This window comes from Triticum dicoccoides, chromosome 5B (assembly GCF_002162155.2).
Source record: "Triticum dicoccoides isolate Atlit2015 ecotype Zavitan chromosome 5B, WEW_v2.0, whole genome shotgun sequence".
NCBI classification, from domain to species: Eukaryota; Viridiplantae; Streptophyta; class Magnoliopsida; order Poales; family Poaceae; genus Triticum; species Triticum dicoccoides.
Window position 1 is genome coordinate 521,154,379 of NC_041389.1, and position 15,645 is coordinate 521,170,023.

Genomic DNA, 15,645 nt, shown 5'->3' on the forward strand with positions numbered 1-15,645 from the left:
TCCCCTCCGCCCCCTCCCGTCCCCCGTGCTCTTCCCCCAAATCGCCTCCCCGCACGCCACCGCCCCACGCCACCGCCGGCGAGGAGGGAGGCGCCGCCGGAGGCCGCGGCAGGCGGACGGGAGGGGGCCGGCCGGGCGGTGAAGATGGGCGACTCGTACTGCCAGGACTGCAAGAAGCACACGGAGGTGGCCTTCGACCACTCGGCGGGGGACACGGTCTGCACCGAGTGCGGCCTCGTCCTCGAGGCGCACTCCGTCGACGAGACCTCCGAGTGGCGCACCTTCGCCAACGAGTCCAACGACAACGACCCCGTCCGCGTCGGCGGGCCCTCCAACCCGCTCCTCACCGACGGCGGCCTCTCCACCGTCATCGCCAAGCCCAACGGCGCCCACGGCGACTTCCTCTCCTCCTCCCTCGGCCGCTGGCAGAACCGCGGCTCCAACCCCGACCGCTCCCTCATCCTCGCCTTCCGCACCATCGCAAACATGGCTGACAGGTCCCCTTCCTCCTCCTCCTCTCATATCCCCCCATTTTCCAGCCGTCTTATATGTGTGTTCGATCCGATCCAATTGCGCCTCGATTTCTCCCAGATGTAGTACTAGCACCAGTTAGCAGCGGGATCGATCAATCGCTCGTCCGTGCAACGGCCCCTGTCCTGATTTGATTTGATTGATGGGCGGATTTAGGAATCCACGAGTCTGATAGATTTATCTCCGCTGGTTCGCCTCAGTCGGTTTTGTCTGTAGATTCAGAACGTGTGATTGCTCCGTGGAGGGGGTTTGTTAGGGCTTGTGCTTTATCCTGTAGTAAGTATGGGTAGCCATCTTATGGGTAGGTGGTGCGTGCCTTTCACATGGATCTGGAGGGGGAAGGTTCCACTGAAGAAATATCTAGAATTTGGGTTGATACAATGGATCTCATTACATACTGTAAAATCCTACTAGTAGATATTTCTTTTCTCAAGTATAATATAGGTTTGGTACAATTACAAATGACATGTCAGGCTCGTCGCACCTACGGATAGTAAATACCATTGGCAAACTGTTGGTGGTACCATTTAACACCTACTCCCTCCATTCCTAAATATTTGTCTTTTTAAAGATTTCAACAAGTGACTACATACGGAGCAAAACGAGTGAATCTACACCCTAAAATATGTCTATATACATCCGTATGTGGTAGTCCATTTGAAATCTCTAAAAAGACAAATATTTAGGAACGGAGGTTGTAGTTTCTTGAAGCATGCATAATATTAGCCACATAGGTGCCTAAGAAAGTTGCAACAGCAAGCTGGTGTCTACAACATGGCAAACTTGAATCATTGATGAACTGCCAAGGATCCTTTTTCTTGACAAGGCATTTCCGATTGTGATAGCTTCCTTTTCTACCAGTATATCTAAAATGGGAAGTTGTCACCACATAAGTAGTTTACTGAACTGAATAGAACCATAGAAGCGCAACAACCAAAGATAGTTCATTGCGTAGGCTGATTTACTACTGAAGTTGTTTGGGCCTTTTTGTTTCAAACATTTGGATTTTGACCATACATCGGCATCTCTTCTGCAGGTTGGGTCTTGTGGCTACTATTAAGGTAAGAAATCTGATGTCTTTTTGTCCATTATGTTGACAGCTGGAAACCAAAAGTACTTATTACTACAGTTATACTTGCATGCGAAAACTGATGAATCAATTAAATGCATGTAGCTTGGTATGTCATCAATTCATACACCCAGGGTTGTCCTGAAAATACTGAAAGCTCATATCTTTATGCTCGCATTGAATGAATGTTTAAAGTTTATCAGATTGTTTCTAGAGCAATTTACAAACTTCTATTTGTCCTAAACATAGTTTATCAGATTATTTCTAGAGAATTTTACAAACTTTTGTTTATCCTAAACATAGTTTATCAGATTATTTCTAGAGCAATTTACAAACTTTTATTTATGCTAAAAGAGCAGGGGTCCATGTTTCGTAGTGTAACAAGGTCTGTTTTATTTCCCCTAAAAAAGGGGTCTGTTTTATTGTAAGAAAATTTAGCACTTTAGCAGTATGCTGAATACATGGTGTGTTGCATAACACTTGTCCATGTCCTCATTGTCAAGGTTCATTGCTGCTTCCTTAGGGTTATTTCAAGAGTTTCAGTATACAGTAACGTTGTACTGGTTTGTTGCCACTGTATACTGAGTATATTTTATTATTGTTGTGTTGCCTTCCTGAAGGACCGAGCCAATGAAATCTATAAGAAGGTGGAAGATCTCAAGTCTATCAGGGGAAGAAATCAAGATGCTATATTAGCTGCTTGTCTGTATATTGCTTGTAGACAAGAAGATCGTCCTAGGACTGTAAAAGGTACATGATGTTCTAGCAAACTTCTAATTTTGCAGACATTAGAACCCGGCAGAATACATGATATGGTGCCATTCTTTGTTGCGTTGCCTTTTTGCAGAAATTTGCTCAGTTGCCAATGGAGCAACAAAGAAAGAGATTGGTCGAGCAAAAGAGTTCATAGTGAAACAACTGGAAGTTGAGATGGGCCAATCTATGGAGATGGGAACCATCCATGCTGGAGATTTCCTGGTTCGTTGCTACTTAGCATATAATCTTGCAAAATCAGAAGTTGGTAACTTATAAGCTTGCAAATCTGCAGAGGCGTTTCTGTTCAACTCTTGGGATGAACAATACTGCTGTTAAAGCAGCTCAGGAGGCAGTTCAGCGCTCAGAGGAGCTTGATATAAGGTTAGGCCTTTTTCCACCTTGTACACAGGAGATTGACTGGTCCTATGATCCTATCATGTTCCCACTTTGATTTAAATGAGACATGAAAGTTTTTCTAGTTAACCTCAACATTAGTCACAGGTCTACTTTTGACCTTGAAAGTCTCAATCACTGGCATCTATTCCTTATGCTCCTAAATATAAGTCTTTTTAGAGATTTCACTATAGACTACATTTGGATGTGTATAGATGCCTTTTAGAGTATAGGTTCACTCATTTTGCTCCTTATGTAGTCTATAGTGGAATCTCTTAAAAGACTTATACTCCCTCCGTTCTAAATATTTGTCCTTCTAGAGATTTCAAATGGACTACCACATACGAATGCATATAGACATAGTTTAGAGTATAGATTCACTCATTTTGCTCCTTATGTAGTCTATAGTGGAATCTCTTAAAAGACTTATACTAGGAACGGAGGGAGTAGCTTCATGCTTGACGTGGTTCCATGCAGGGTGACGTAAGGAGTCATAGACTATTAGAATAAAGAATATAACTAGTCTTAAGTTAATTACAAATGTGGCTAATGTGTACCCTTTGTAGCATGCTTTGGTAGATGCGATGTATGTAACTTGATATTAATAGTCATAGTATTTGACTCTTTAGACATGAGCCTGCTTTTACATGTCAATTTCCTAGTGCACACTTGTTGACCTAGAAAGATATGTTTACACTTCATTCCAATCTGCCGTGCAGGAGGAGTCCTATTTCAATTGCGGCTGCTGTCATTTATATGATAACCCAGCTTTCAGAGGACAAAAAGCCGCTTAAAGGTTTGAACACTGACCCTTCCCGTCACTTGCTTTCTCCTTCTGTCTGTCACTGTCGCCGAGGTAAATATTAACACAGTGATGCGCGCTATTTGCAGATATTTCCTTGGCCACTGGAGTGGCAGAAGGCACCATCAGGAATTCATACAAGGACCTGTACCCGTACGCGGCGAGGCTCATCCCGAACTCGTACGCCAAGGAGGAAGACCTGAAGAACCTGTGCACACCATAGGAGCCGAGTCGCAGCCATTTCTTCCTTTTCTCTCGCTCTTTTTCTTGTTACATAACTTTTGAAAATTAGATTTGTCGGAGAGGAGTTTCGTTGTTGTGAGTTGCTTCACCGGGCCATGTATATCCCCCGCCTAATTTTATGTGCATGGACCTGTCGGATTCGGGACGAAGCTAAGTTATAAGATGTGGCTTTCCTTTCTGGTAAGCTGATGCAGAGGTTGGTTCCAATCTGTGTACAATTGTATTGTACATTGCATTGTATTGCAGTGCCAGGGGACAGGGGACTTGGATCATGATACGGCAGTGAAGTCTCCGTGATCATTCCGGGGTGTTCTAGCAAAATGTCCATACCACCTAATATCCTGGATATGCACTAGTGCTATATTTGGGTTCTACACGACCGATATGGATGGTAAGATGGTAAGAAAACTATGGTCAGGCAAGTCGCTTAAAGATCGGTAAAGCTAGGCACAGGATGAAGGTCGATGTGTGCTCTCTCGTCGTTGCCTGCCGGAGAGCTTTTCTGATGGCTTCGGCGGCGACCCGTGCATAGATGATTGCCTGGTTTCCCGGCTGCAACTCAGGGTCCGAAGCGGAGAGTTCTGAAAGAAACTGAAGGAGCCGCCTTTGAGTTGCCAGCCTCTTCTGAAACTGCACACTGATGTGTGACATTGATGGGAAGAAGCAGAATGGCGGCGAGCGATGCTATAGTAACAAACCTATTTGTGATGCAAAGGAAAATAGAGTCCAAAATTGTAATTCCTGCGTATTGGTGATGCCGATGAATAGTTTTGAACCCTATCAAGAGCAATGTCGAGACAATAATGATGCATTACAACAACAAAAAAGAAGAAGAAGGAATAAGTAAGAGCAAACGAATTGCACCAGACGCAGAATGCACAAAGTCTATGGTATTCTTCATATAAGATGACCCTTGTTTTAGTTTACACACGTAGTCCAAGCGATGCAGCTGCTAAAGTAAGGCATCTAATCAAGAAACCATTGGAGAATCCACCCCTCATAGTTGATCGTGTGCTCATTTCCATGATATCTACTCTGTTTTCTCCGAGGGTAGTTCATCTTCCCCCGTCGCTGCTTCCTCTGAACTGCATGGGGAGAGTCTTTTGTACTCCGGCGGTGATGGACGATATGCTCTTAGATACTTGTACGCCGGCGATTCTGGGCTGTAAGCTACAGGGCTGTATCTGTATGCCGGCGATTCTGGACTATAACGTACCGGTTGATATTCCGGCGGTACTGGACTGTATACCGGCGAACATGGACTGTATGCCGGCGAATATGGGTGGTATACCGGCGACGTTGGACTGTATACCGGCGAATATGGGTGGTATACCGGCGATACCGGATCGTATACCGGCGACACGGGTTTGGGAACATAATACACGGGAGCATAACCCGTATACTTGTTCATCACCTCATCGCCAGCTTCTCTTCTTGTTGTGGTGTGCTCCTTGAACGGGGGAGGGGGCGGGATCGCCGCCGCGGCGCCATTGGCAGGGTCGACGACGTGCCCCGCGAAGAGGACGGCGTGCGACGCCTCCTCCACTATGAAGTAGGCGAACGGGTGGTCGGCGACGAAATCCACCTGTCGTGGCCAGACAGGAGGGCTTGTCGGACTGTAGAATAACGACATGGTGACGGCGGCGGCTTTGGTCCCTTCCTCGTTCACCTGGATGATGGCCTTCTGGAAGACGTCCTGCACGAGGAACGGCAAGCCGTCGCCGTCGCCGTCGCCGTCCTCCAGCATCTCGGAGAGGTCGGCGTCCTGGGTGAAGGGCAGGCGGAGCCCCAGGTCGTTGAGCACGCCGACGAGGCTGCTCTGGAAGGAGAGCTCGAACTTGGGCACCCCGAACTCGCCGACGGAGACCGTGCCCTTGGGCAGGTGCTCGCGCAGGAAGCCTGCGGCGGACGCCGACGTGATCTTGTCCAGCAGGCTCCCCAGCCCGTCGCGCGCGTCCGGGAGGAAGATGCACATGGACATGCCGTGGTTCCGACTACGAGGGTACCGTGAACTGCGCTTGTAGTGCAGCTGGAGCACCTTGAACCCGTCGTGCTCCGCGATGAAGTGACGGTCGTAGTTGGACATGAAGGGGACGTCGACGGCGGTGCCGTCGAGCCGGTAGAAGGGCCTGTTCTTGGTCGAGCTCTCGTAGAACGGCAGGTCCCACTTGCCCCTGAAGTAGATGGCGTTGGCCAGCACGAGGTCCGTGCCCCGGTGCACGGCTCCCGGAGGGACGGCGGAGTGGATGAGGTTCCTCGTGGCCGCCGTGGCCCACGCGTCGATCTGCTGCACCGCCTGCTCTGGGTATCTGCGGAAGTCGACGGAGCTGGCCTCCGCCTTGTACTTGCCGACGACGGCGTCGCGGAAGGCCGGCTTCAGCAGCCGCGTCAGGTCGCTCCACACGCCGCACGCGAACGCCACGCTCGGCCCGCCGCCGTCAGGCTCCGACGACCTGTCCCTGAGGGGTCCGTCCAGGAGGCGCGCCACGGAGTCCTCTAGCTCGCTGCGGGACCGTGCGCCCAGGACTCGGAGGATCTCTTCCAGGGTGTCCCCGCCGGCGCCGGCGGCCAGGAGCGCGAGAACGGCGTGGATAGAGAGCGGCGAGAAGACCAGGTTGCGGTCCCTGTTGGCGTCCGCGAGGCGCTTGGTGAGGCGGGCGGCGAGATCGGCGGACTGCTGCGCCTCCATGGCAACCGATCGAGCAGAGATCAATCGGTCAGACGATACACTCTCGTCTGATATTTATGGAGGGGTATGTAAGTCGGTTGGAACTTCTGTTCGGAGGATTATTATGAGTCGGAGTTGGTAATTCCAATCTGATGTGGCATTGGACCCCATAGCGAAATACTCCCTCCGTCCGGATACTTGTCGAAGAAATGGATGTATGTAGACATATTTTAGTTCTAAATACATTCACTTTTATCTTTTTATCGACAAGTATTTCTGAATGGAGGGAGTACATGGAGAGGGATTAATTCGTGGTTACTCATCCGTAACTTTTCTTGAAAATTAATTAAGTTGATTAATTCAGCTTTAGTTTCTACCCACGCTAACAATTTCTAACTAGGATGGAAATGGAGTGGAAATTTTTCGCTTTTCCAGAGGAAAAATGAAACGGAGAAGAAATGTGAAAACAGAAACGGAAATGGAAATAAAATTTTTATGCGGAAATGGAAACAAAAATGAAACAGTGATTTCCGGTGAAACTGCCATGGAAATGGAACTTTTCATTTCCGTGAATATGAAATTTCTATTTTTACTATAGGCTTATGGCTGCTTTCTAGCCTAACCACCAAACAACACATAATGACACACGAAGCAAAATGGATAGTTTGAGGCCCAACTTCTACTACCACATACTCAACTAGACCCTATACGCAATTGTCCAGTACTACTACAATACTACACCAAGTTGGTGACATAATCATATTATTTTGTAGCTGTTGGGGATATTGCCACTAGGCGTAAACCGGCCTACTTGGGCCGGGTTAACTTCATAATGGTATAAGCAGGTGAAGGCCCAAGGCCTATAGCCGGTTTAGAATCTGTAGCCGTAAACCGACCTGATGTATAACTTGTATTGTAAGTTAGGAATAGAGAGATACCAACCGGGATACGAATATGAACCGGTTGGGACTCTATGGACCGACGGGCGTCACCCGTGTATATAAGGGGGCGACCCGGCGGCGGTTCAAGAGAGACAACAACAACTCGAGTCTAGGCGAAGCTTGTTTGCTCCCTAGCCATCGAGACCACATCAATTCCACCACAACTAGACGTAGGCTTTTACCTTCATCGAAGGGGCCGAACTAGTATAAACCCCTCGTGTCTTTGTGTCCGCTTTAACCCCTTCAAGTAAACTCGTAGCGATGGCTCCAGGACTAAGTCCTTTCGCTAGGACATCTGCCGTGACAAATCCACGACAGTTGGCGCCCACCGTGGGGCTATCGCACGATGGTTTGACGATCTTGGAGGGCAAGCTCAAAGGACTCGAAGGCTATGCTGTGGGCCAGATGACCAAGAGTCGTCGTGGCAAGATCTACATCGACGATGCAGGATGGGGTCCCGAGGCCGATTTGATTGAGTACGGGTACCGGGTCCCCTTCGGCGGCATACACGTTTTCATTGGCAAGATCGGTGAGCCTGGGCCTGAGCCGGACATCTGCACCGACCTCATCGAGACGGCTCAGCGTGCGAGACCTACCCAGGCTAAACCGGCCGTGAAGCGTGCCTTCGTCGGAGTCATCCACGGAGGAAGGCGTGAGGACGAGTCAGAACACGGTATCGAGGCCGTCATCTATTCCGGCGACGAGTCCTCGACCGGAGAGACCGAATCACTATACCAGTTGCAAGACGACCAGATTAGGGGCTGTTCCGACGGCGACAGTATTCCGGACCCCCCGGGCCAGGTCAACCGGGTTGGAATATTCATGGCCGGCACACAGGCGACGAATCACTCTTCGACCGCCGCAGCAGTGCTCTCCGGATCAGCAGCGGCAGCAGCAGCAGGGTCAGGAGGCCTTGTGCGCCCGCCGGTTCAAGTTCTATCTGATCTGTTTGATGCACTAGCCGCGCTTATGGTAGAGGACAATCCGGCGGATCAGGAGGCCCATAATGCAGAAATTGCGAAGGTGAGAGAGCAGATCGTGCAAGCCAAAGCGGATCTGGCAGCAGAAAAAGACAGGATGGCTGCAGAGCGGGCCGCTTTGGACGCCCAGGCCTATAAACTCATGCTTGACCAGAACGCATCACATGAGGTTTTGAAGCGGAAGCACAGATCACGCCTGCCGGTAGGGTTTGACCCCCGAAATCTCTTTCACACTCCAGGAGCTGGACCCAGTAATCCGCCGCAGTACCCGGAGACAAACCGGATTGAGGCACCAGGACCAGGGGGGACGGTCCAACCTCGCCTGATGGAACCTCCTCAGCAGAACATTGTGAATTTTCCGCCGGTCCAGACGCCCCCAGGTCATTATTCTAATCCCATGGACAACCTTGTTGCAGCTGCCGCGTGATTAGAGGCTATCCCAGTTGAAGGGGACTCTCCGCAAGCGATAGAGACACGTCGGGTTAAGGAGCTTCTCCGGACCGCGCTGATTCAGCAGGAAGCATACTCGTACAGCCGTGATCGGATTCACTCTACGCCCCGTCCAAACCGGAGCTATAGCAGGCGCATGGATGAACCGGCTATATCGACCAATGCGCGAGGCCGTGAAGCAGCACATGGCAATAGCCCGGCAGGCGGTGTTCGCGAGGCTCAGGATGTGGTGGACCGGGCCCGGGCACGGAGGAAAGCCGAGTTAGCAGCGCAGGATGATGCGGATCAACTTACACCGGTTCGCCCTACCACCTTTGCCGGACCAGGAGTCGCATCCGCTTTGGGAGTGCCTTGTTTAATCCCCGCTTTACGCAATGTGCGCCTGCCCAAAGATTTCAAGGGTCCACGCAAGGTGCCGAATTACACCGCTGATTTACCCCCTGAAGCATGGGTAGAGAGTTATGAGATGGCCATGGAAATGCTGGACGTGGATGAGGCCGCATGTGCAAAATACTTCACCATGATGCTTGAGGGCACGGCTCGTACTTGGTTAAAGAGCCTACCGCCCAATTCTATCAGCTCATGGGCCCAGTTGCGGGCCCGGTTTATACAGAATTTTAAGGATACATGTAAGCAGCCCAAGTCCATAGTAGACCTGGCGGCTTGTGTCCAGGAGGAAGGAGAATCAACGACCCGTTGGGTGCGCCGCGTTTCGGAAATTTTGTACTCGTCTGACAGGATTAATGCTGACTCTGCGGTCTTAACTCTGGAAGGCAACTGCCGGTTTGAGCCTCTAAAATTGAAGTTGGGACGCATGAAGCGGTTCTATAATGACATGGGAACCCTCATGGCCGCTTTAGTGAAGTATGCCGATTCGGACAGTACCAAGGATCCCGAGCCTGATGATGATGAAGCAGGGAAGGGAAAGAAGAATAGCAACTCCAAACAGCAGCAGTACAAACTAGCGGGTCATGGAAACGGAGGCAAGCGCAAGGCGGATGGCAGCGTGGACTTTGTGGCCAACACTAATGCACAGGACAAGGGGCAGCGGCGCAGAGGTAAAGCGGCAAATCGTAATGGGGCTCCCAATCCTAACTCAAGCCGTTTGAACTATTTGTTGAACAGCCTTGCCCGAAGCACGGGACGAAGGAGGCGCCGGCTAACCATCTTTGGAAAGATTGTTATATCATGCAGGAGTTCAAAAACTCTAATGCTTTCCGGTATGATCACGGATCAGGTGGCGGTTCAGGATCCGGTTTCCACGGGCCGAATCACGATGGAGCTTCCGGTTCAGGTCGCAATCAGGGTGGTCACAATCACCAGAATAATCAGAACAGCCAGCAGCAGCAGCAACAGTCGGGTTATCAGAGCCAGCCAAAACAGTTGAACAATGGGCAATATCATGTTTTCACAACTAGTTTGGATAAACGCGACCGAAAACTCCACAGGCGAGCGGTGAATTCTGTTGAACCGGCCTTACCACGTTACTTGCGCTGGTCGGAGCAGCCTATCGTATGGAGCAGAGAGGATCACCCGCCCCGGGTTGATAATCCGGGCCAGCTAGCACTAGTGGTAGACCCTCAGGTGGGGGGTTATAAATTCACCAAGGTACTCATGGATGGAGGAAGCAGTATTAACATATTGTACTATGAGACATTCCGCCGCATGGGTTTAACAGACAAAGATCTCAGACCGTCGAATACGGTGTTCCATGGTGTGGTGCCTGGCAAATCTGCATATCCTGTTGGTAAGATAGCCTTGGATGTGGCCTTTGGGGACGAGCACGACTCCCGGTCGGAAAAGCTAACATTTGAGGTGGTGAAGATCCGGAGCCCGTATCACGCCTTGTTTGGCTGGCCGGCTTACGCCAAGTTCATGGCGCGGCCTTGTTATATCTACTTGCAGCTTAAGATGCCGGGTTACAAGGGGACCGTAACGGTTCATGGGAGCCGTAGGGTCGCTTTGGAATGTGAGGAAGGTGATGCGGCTTACGCAGAGTCAGTCTATGCCACAGAGGAGTTGAAGTATTATAAGGACAATGTTGATCCGGCGGATATGACCCCTTTAAAGAAGCCAACTACAGAGCATGATTCAGATCTGAAGTTCAAATCGGCAGCTGAGACCAAGCTTGTTGACTTCGTGCCCGGCGATTCGTCCAAGCAGTTCACTATCAGTGCCAACCTGGATCCCAAATAGGAAAGCGCGCTCATCGAGTTCATCCGTGAGAATCGGGACATTTTTGCATGGAAGCCGTCTGACATGCCAGGTGTACCGAGGGAACTCGCTGAGCACACTCTTAATGTGGATCCTAAGTATAAACCGGTGAAACAGTTCCGCCGCCGGTTTAACGAAGAAAGACGCAAAGCCATTGGAGAGGAAGTAGCCAGGCTTTTAGCAGCTGGTTTTATTATTGAGGTGTTCCATCCAGAATGGCTTGCTAATCCGGTGCTGGTTCTTAAGAAAAACGGCACTTGGCGTATGTGTGTGGATTACACAGATCTTAACAAAGCCTGTCCGGCAGATCCTTTTGCCCTCCCCCGTATTGACCAGATCATTGATGCCACGGCGGGTTGTGAGCGTTTGAGTTTTTTGGATGCATACTCTGGATATCATCAGACCAAAATGGCGGTGAAGGACCAGGAGAAAACAACATTCATTACTCCCTTTGGAGCCTTCTGTTATGTATCCATGCCCTTCGGACTTAAGAGTGCCCAAGCCACCTATCAACGGTGTGTACAGAATTGCCTGCATAAACAGATCGGCCGCAATGTGCACGCTTATGTGGATGATATTGTAGTAAAATCAAGGCAGAAGGAGACGCTGGTGGATGACTTGAAGGAAACCTTTGACAACTTGCAGGTTTACAAGATGATGCTTAATCCGGCCAAGTGTGTCTTTGGTGTTCCGGCAGGCAAGTTACTAGGTTTTCTGATGTCTAATAGAGGAATTGAGGCTAATCCGGAGAATATTACAGCTATCACCGCCCTAGCTAAACCGAAGTGCATCAATGATGTTCAGCGTTTGGCGGGCCGAATCGCCGCACTAAGCCGGTTTATCAGCCGCCTCGGAGAGAAGGCCATTCCTTTGTACCAAATGCTGAGGAAGACAGACCATTTCATTTGGAGTCCGGCTGCTAATGAAGCATTTGAGGACCTGAAGCGGCAGTTAGCCAATCCGCCTGTTCTTGCAGCTCCGGTCGACAAGGAGCCGCTATTATTATACGTAGCGGCCAATGCTCGGGCAGTTAGCGTGGCTATTGTGGTGGAACGCAAAGAGGCAGGCAAGGAATATCCGGTTCAGCGGCCGGTTTATTATATCAGCGAGGTGCTTATTGAATCCAAGCAAAGATATCCGCATTGGCAGAAGCTGGTCTATGGTGTTTTTATGGCCAGTCGGAAGTTGAAGCAGTATTTTCAAGGGCACCCCATCACAATGGTCAGTTCAGCTCCCTTGGGGGATATTATACAGAACCGGGAGGCGACTGGCCGGATTGCCAAGTGGGCTATAGAGCTTGGGCCACACGGACTGAAGTACGTGCCTCGGACGGCAATGAAGTCTCAAGCACTTGTTGATTTCATCAATGACTGGACGGAGTTACAAGCACCAGAGGAGAAGCTGGATCACACATATTGGACTATTCATTTTGACGGATCCAGGCAATTGGAAGGCTCGGGGGCTGGAGTTGTATTAACTTCCCCACGAGGTGATAAGTTTTGTTATGTTCTCTGCTTAATGTTCCCTTGTAGTAATAATGCAGCTGAGTACGAAGCCTTGCTCCATGGTCTCCGGATGGCTAAAGAGATGAATTTAAGCCGGGTTAAGTGCTTTGGTGACTCGGACCTAGTGGCTCAACAGGTGTCTGGCACTTGGGATTCTAAGGACCCGCTCATGGCTGCATATCGCCGGGAAGTGGATAATATTGAAGGTTGTTTCAAGGGTTATCAAGTGGATCATGTGGACCGTCGGAAGAATGAAGCGGCGGATGCTTTAAGCCAGTTGGGCTCTCAGCGTAAACCGGTCCCGCCTAACGTCTTTTTGGACGTGTTGCACAACCCGTCAGTCAAGCTCCCAGGTGAGGCGGATTTGGCTATTCCTGATCCGGAGGCTCAATTGGTGGCAGCCCTGCATGTTATTCCGGATTGGATAGTTCCTTATCTTGCGTACATGAACCGGGGGAGTTACCAGAGGATGAGATTCTGGCCAGGCAGATAGTCCGGCGATCCAAGTCTATGACGATTGTCAATGGTGAATTACATCATTGCAGTGTATCAGGGGCGTTTCAACGTTGTGTTTCTCCTGAGGAAGGCTGTGAAATCTTAAGATAAATCCATGAAGGGGATTGTGGACACCACGCCGGTTCAAAATCTCTGGTGGCAAAGGCGTTTCGTCACGGGTTCTACTGGTTGACAGCGCATGCTGACGCGGAGGACTTGGTTAAACGGTGTGATGGATGTCAGAAATTTTCAAGGCGTGCTCATGTGCCGGCTCAAGAATTGAGGAAGATCCCAATAACATGGCCGTTTGCAACTTGGGGGCTGGATATGGTTGGGCCTTTTAAAAGATCCAAGGATAAGAAAACCCACCTTTTGGTGGCAGTTGACAAATTTACCAAGTGGGTTGAAGCGGAGCCTATCAGCAAGTGTGATGCAGCAACAGCGGTGCAGTTCATCAAGAAGGTGATTTTCCGGTTTGGTTTTCCACACAGTATCATTACTGACAATGGTATCAATTTATCCAAGGGCGCTATGAAGGAGTTTTGTGAACGTGAGCACATCCGACTTGACGTGTCGTCAGTGGCACACCCCCAGTCCAATGGACAGGCAGAACAAGCTAATCAGGAAATCTTGCGAGGCATCAAACCCCGGCTTATGGTCCCGTTGCAAAGAACACCAGGATGTTGGGTTGAAGAGCTACCATCTGTATTATGGAGTATCAATACTACGCCAAACCGGTCCACAGGATACACGCCATTTTTCATGGTCTATGGAGCAGAGGCAGTTCTCCCTAGTGACATCCGGCACGATTCGCCTCGTGTGGCAGCTTATGTTGAAGCAGACAATGAGACAGCACGGCAAGACGCTTTGGACTTATTGGACGAGGAGCGTGATATAGCGGCTGCCCGTTCGGCGATTTACCAGCAAGATCTTCGTCGCTATCACAGTCGCCGGGTTAGAACCAGAACTTTTCAAGAAGGAGATTTGGTGCTTCGACTCATCCAAGATCAAACGGATATGCACAAGTTATCCCCACCTTGGGAGGGACCTTTCGTGGTCAGCAAGAATTTGCACAACGGGTCGTACTATCTGATTGATATTTGAGGGCATAAAGACTCACGTACATCAGAGGAGGAGACCAACAGGCCGTGGAATATAGCTCATCTTCGGCCTTACTATACTTGAGCCATCGGCTCTATCTATGTACATATCATGACAATGTATATATTATCTTTGATATATCAAACCGGAGCCTCAGCTAAAGCGGGGTCTCTGTCTTTCTCATCATGCGAGGTTACACTGAGTGGTTCTGTTTAAAGCAGCCTCCGGTTTACCCCTTGACATTTGTTTTTTATATATCACTGGGGGCCTTGGTCGTGTCCGAACCAACGCGACACCCTTTGATAGGCGACAGCCACCAGATCATTTGGGGACATGGTTAAGTCTGAACCAGTCACGCCTCTTGGTCGGCCTAAGGCCACAAAATCACTTGGGGGCATGGTCGAACCCGAACCATTGCCACGCCTCTTGATCTGGCATATATGCCACGAATCATTTGGGGACCTGGCTGACTTGAATCATTGTCACTCCTATTGGGGGCCTTGATCCTGTCCGATCATGGTAATACCATCTGATCAACTCAGTATAGCATATTTTTGCAATTGGTTTTTTATCATTGCCTTTGCTTCCATGTTATTTTCATGGTTTGTTTTTTCTTTGCTTTTTCGGATTTCTTTTATGCCGACAAACACCTTTTTTCCGATTCAGCCGATGGGTTTGATTCCCCTTTAATCCGGAGGAGCATTTTCGGTTTACCTTTTTTCCTGTTAACATCATGGAGTAACAAGGGGGCTCGTATTGATTCAGTATGATTTATACGGGAGCTATTTTCTCCCACATTTTTTCTTTCGACGGTAATGGTTTATAAAACCGCCACTTCAGGCTTGGCTAAGCCAGCTTCATACCCAAACATGGCAGGTATTTATGTATCATATATTTGTTATATTACTGATACACATATCAGGATCATAAACCGGCTGGCGGTATAACCGCCACCGAAGTTCAAATTTTTCTGATTGCAGGAAATATGAATTGGAGTTCTTCAAACGAAAGCTTCAGTACTTATGCACGAAGGCATATTCCAGTTAGAAGCATTAACTATCCTATTACAGGGCAGCACGGTACCCAAATAAGATCATTGTTCTTTTCGGAAGACATCACAAACAGCTCTCCAAACCGGCTTCTGGTTCAAGCTTGCTCCTCATCCTCCGCCGCTTCAGCTTCCTCGTCTCTACCCATTGGCTGGAAATCAACAGTGGTCCAGTCGATTCCCATTAAAGCTTGGAAAACAGCCTCTTCATGGATCAGGGAAGACGGTTCAATATCAGGGGCATAAGTGTGCTTACGGATTGGAGGGATCGGATTCTCCGCTGCAACAGTTGGGGCAGGCACTCGTTTGTTTTGCTCGTTATATTGCGCTTGATAATGCGTCAAATCTACCTCTTCAGCTAGCTGGCAAGCCAGAGGGCACACTGCACGGTTTATTGCCCTTAAATCCTCTTCGTTGAATTCAGAGCCATCTTCTTTCAGGCTGGGATA

At 49.4% G+C, this 15,645-nt stretch overlaps 1 protein-coding gene and 1 pseudogene across 1 annotated transcript; one reads left to right on the top strand and one right to left on the bottom strand.

The window, feature by feature from the left end:
- Positions 1 to 6: 6 nt before the first annotated feature.
- Positions 7 to 4,001, top strand: LOC119311307 (transcription initiation factor IIB-like). The gene is made up of 7 exons (XM_037586952.1): positions 7 to 497; positions 1,568 to 1,592; positions 2,221 to 2,350; positions 2,448 to 2,578; positions 2,649 to 2,737; positions 3,469 to 3,545; positions 3,641 to 4,001. Exons 1-7 carry the CDS (start codon positions 145 to 147, stop codon positions 3,772 to 3,774), a joined length of 939 nt encoding a protein of 312 aa, XP_037442849.1. The 5' UTR covers positions 7 to 144; the 3' UTR covers positions 3,775 to 4,001.
- Positions 4,002 to 4,824: 823 nt separating this feature from the next.
- Positions 4,825 to 6,483, bottom strand: LOC119309921 (annotated as a pseudogene).
- Positions 6,484 to 15,645: the final 9,162 nt, after the last annotated feature.

Bases quoted from the DNA above. Each gene is read 5' to 3' on its own strand.
- LOC119311307 (XM_037586952.1), top strand. From the start codon at position 145: ATGGGCGACTCGTACTGCCAGGACTGCAAGAAGCACACGGAGGTGGCC. The intron at 2,579-2,648 runs GTTCGTTGCTAC...GCAAATCTGCAG, and splicing joins TCCATGCTGGAGATTTCCTG to AGGCGTTTCTGTTCAACTCT. The intron at 2,738-3,468 runs GTTAGGCCTTTT...TCTGCCGTGCAG, and splicing joins TCAGAGGAGCTTGATATAAG to GAGGAGTCCTATTTCAATTG.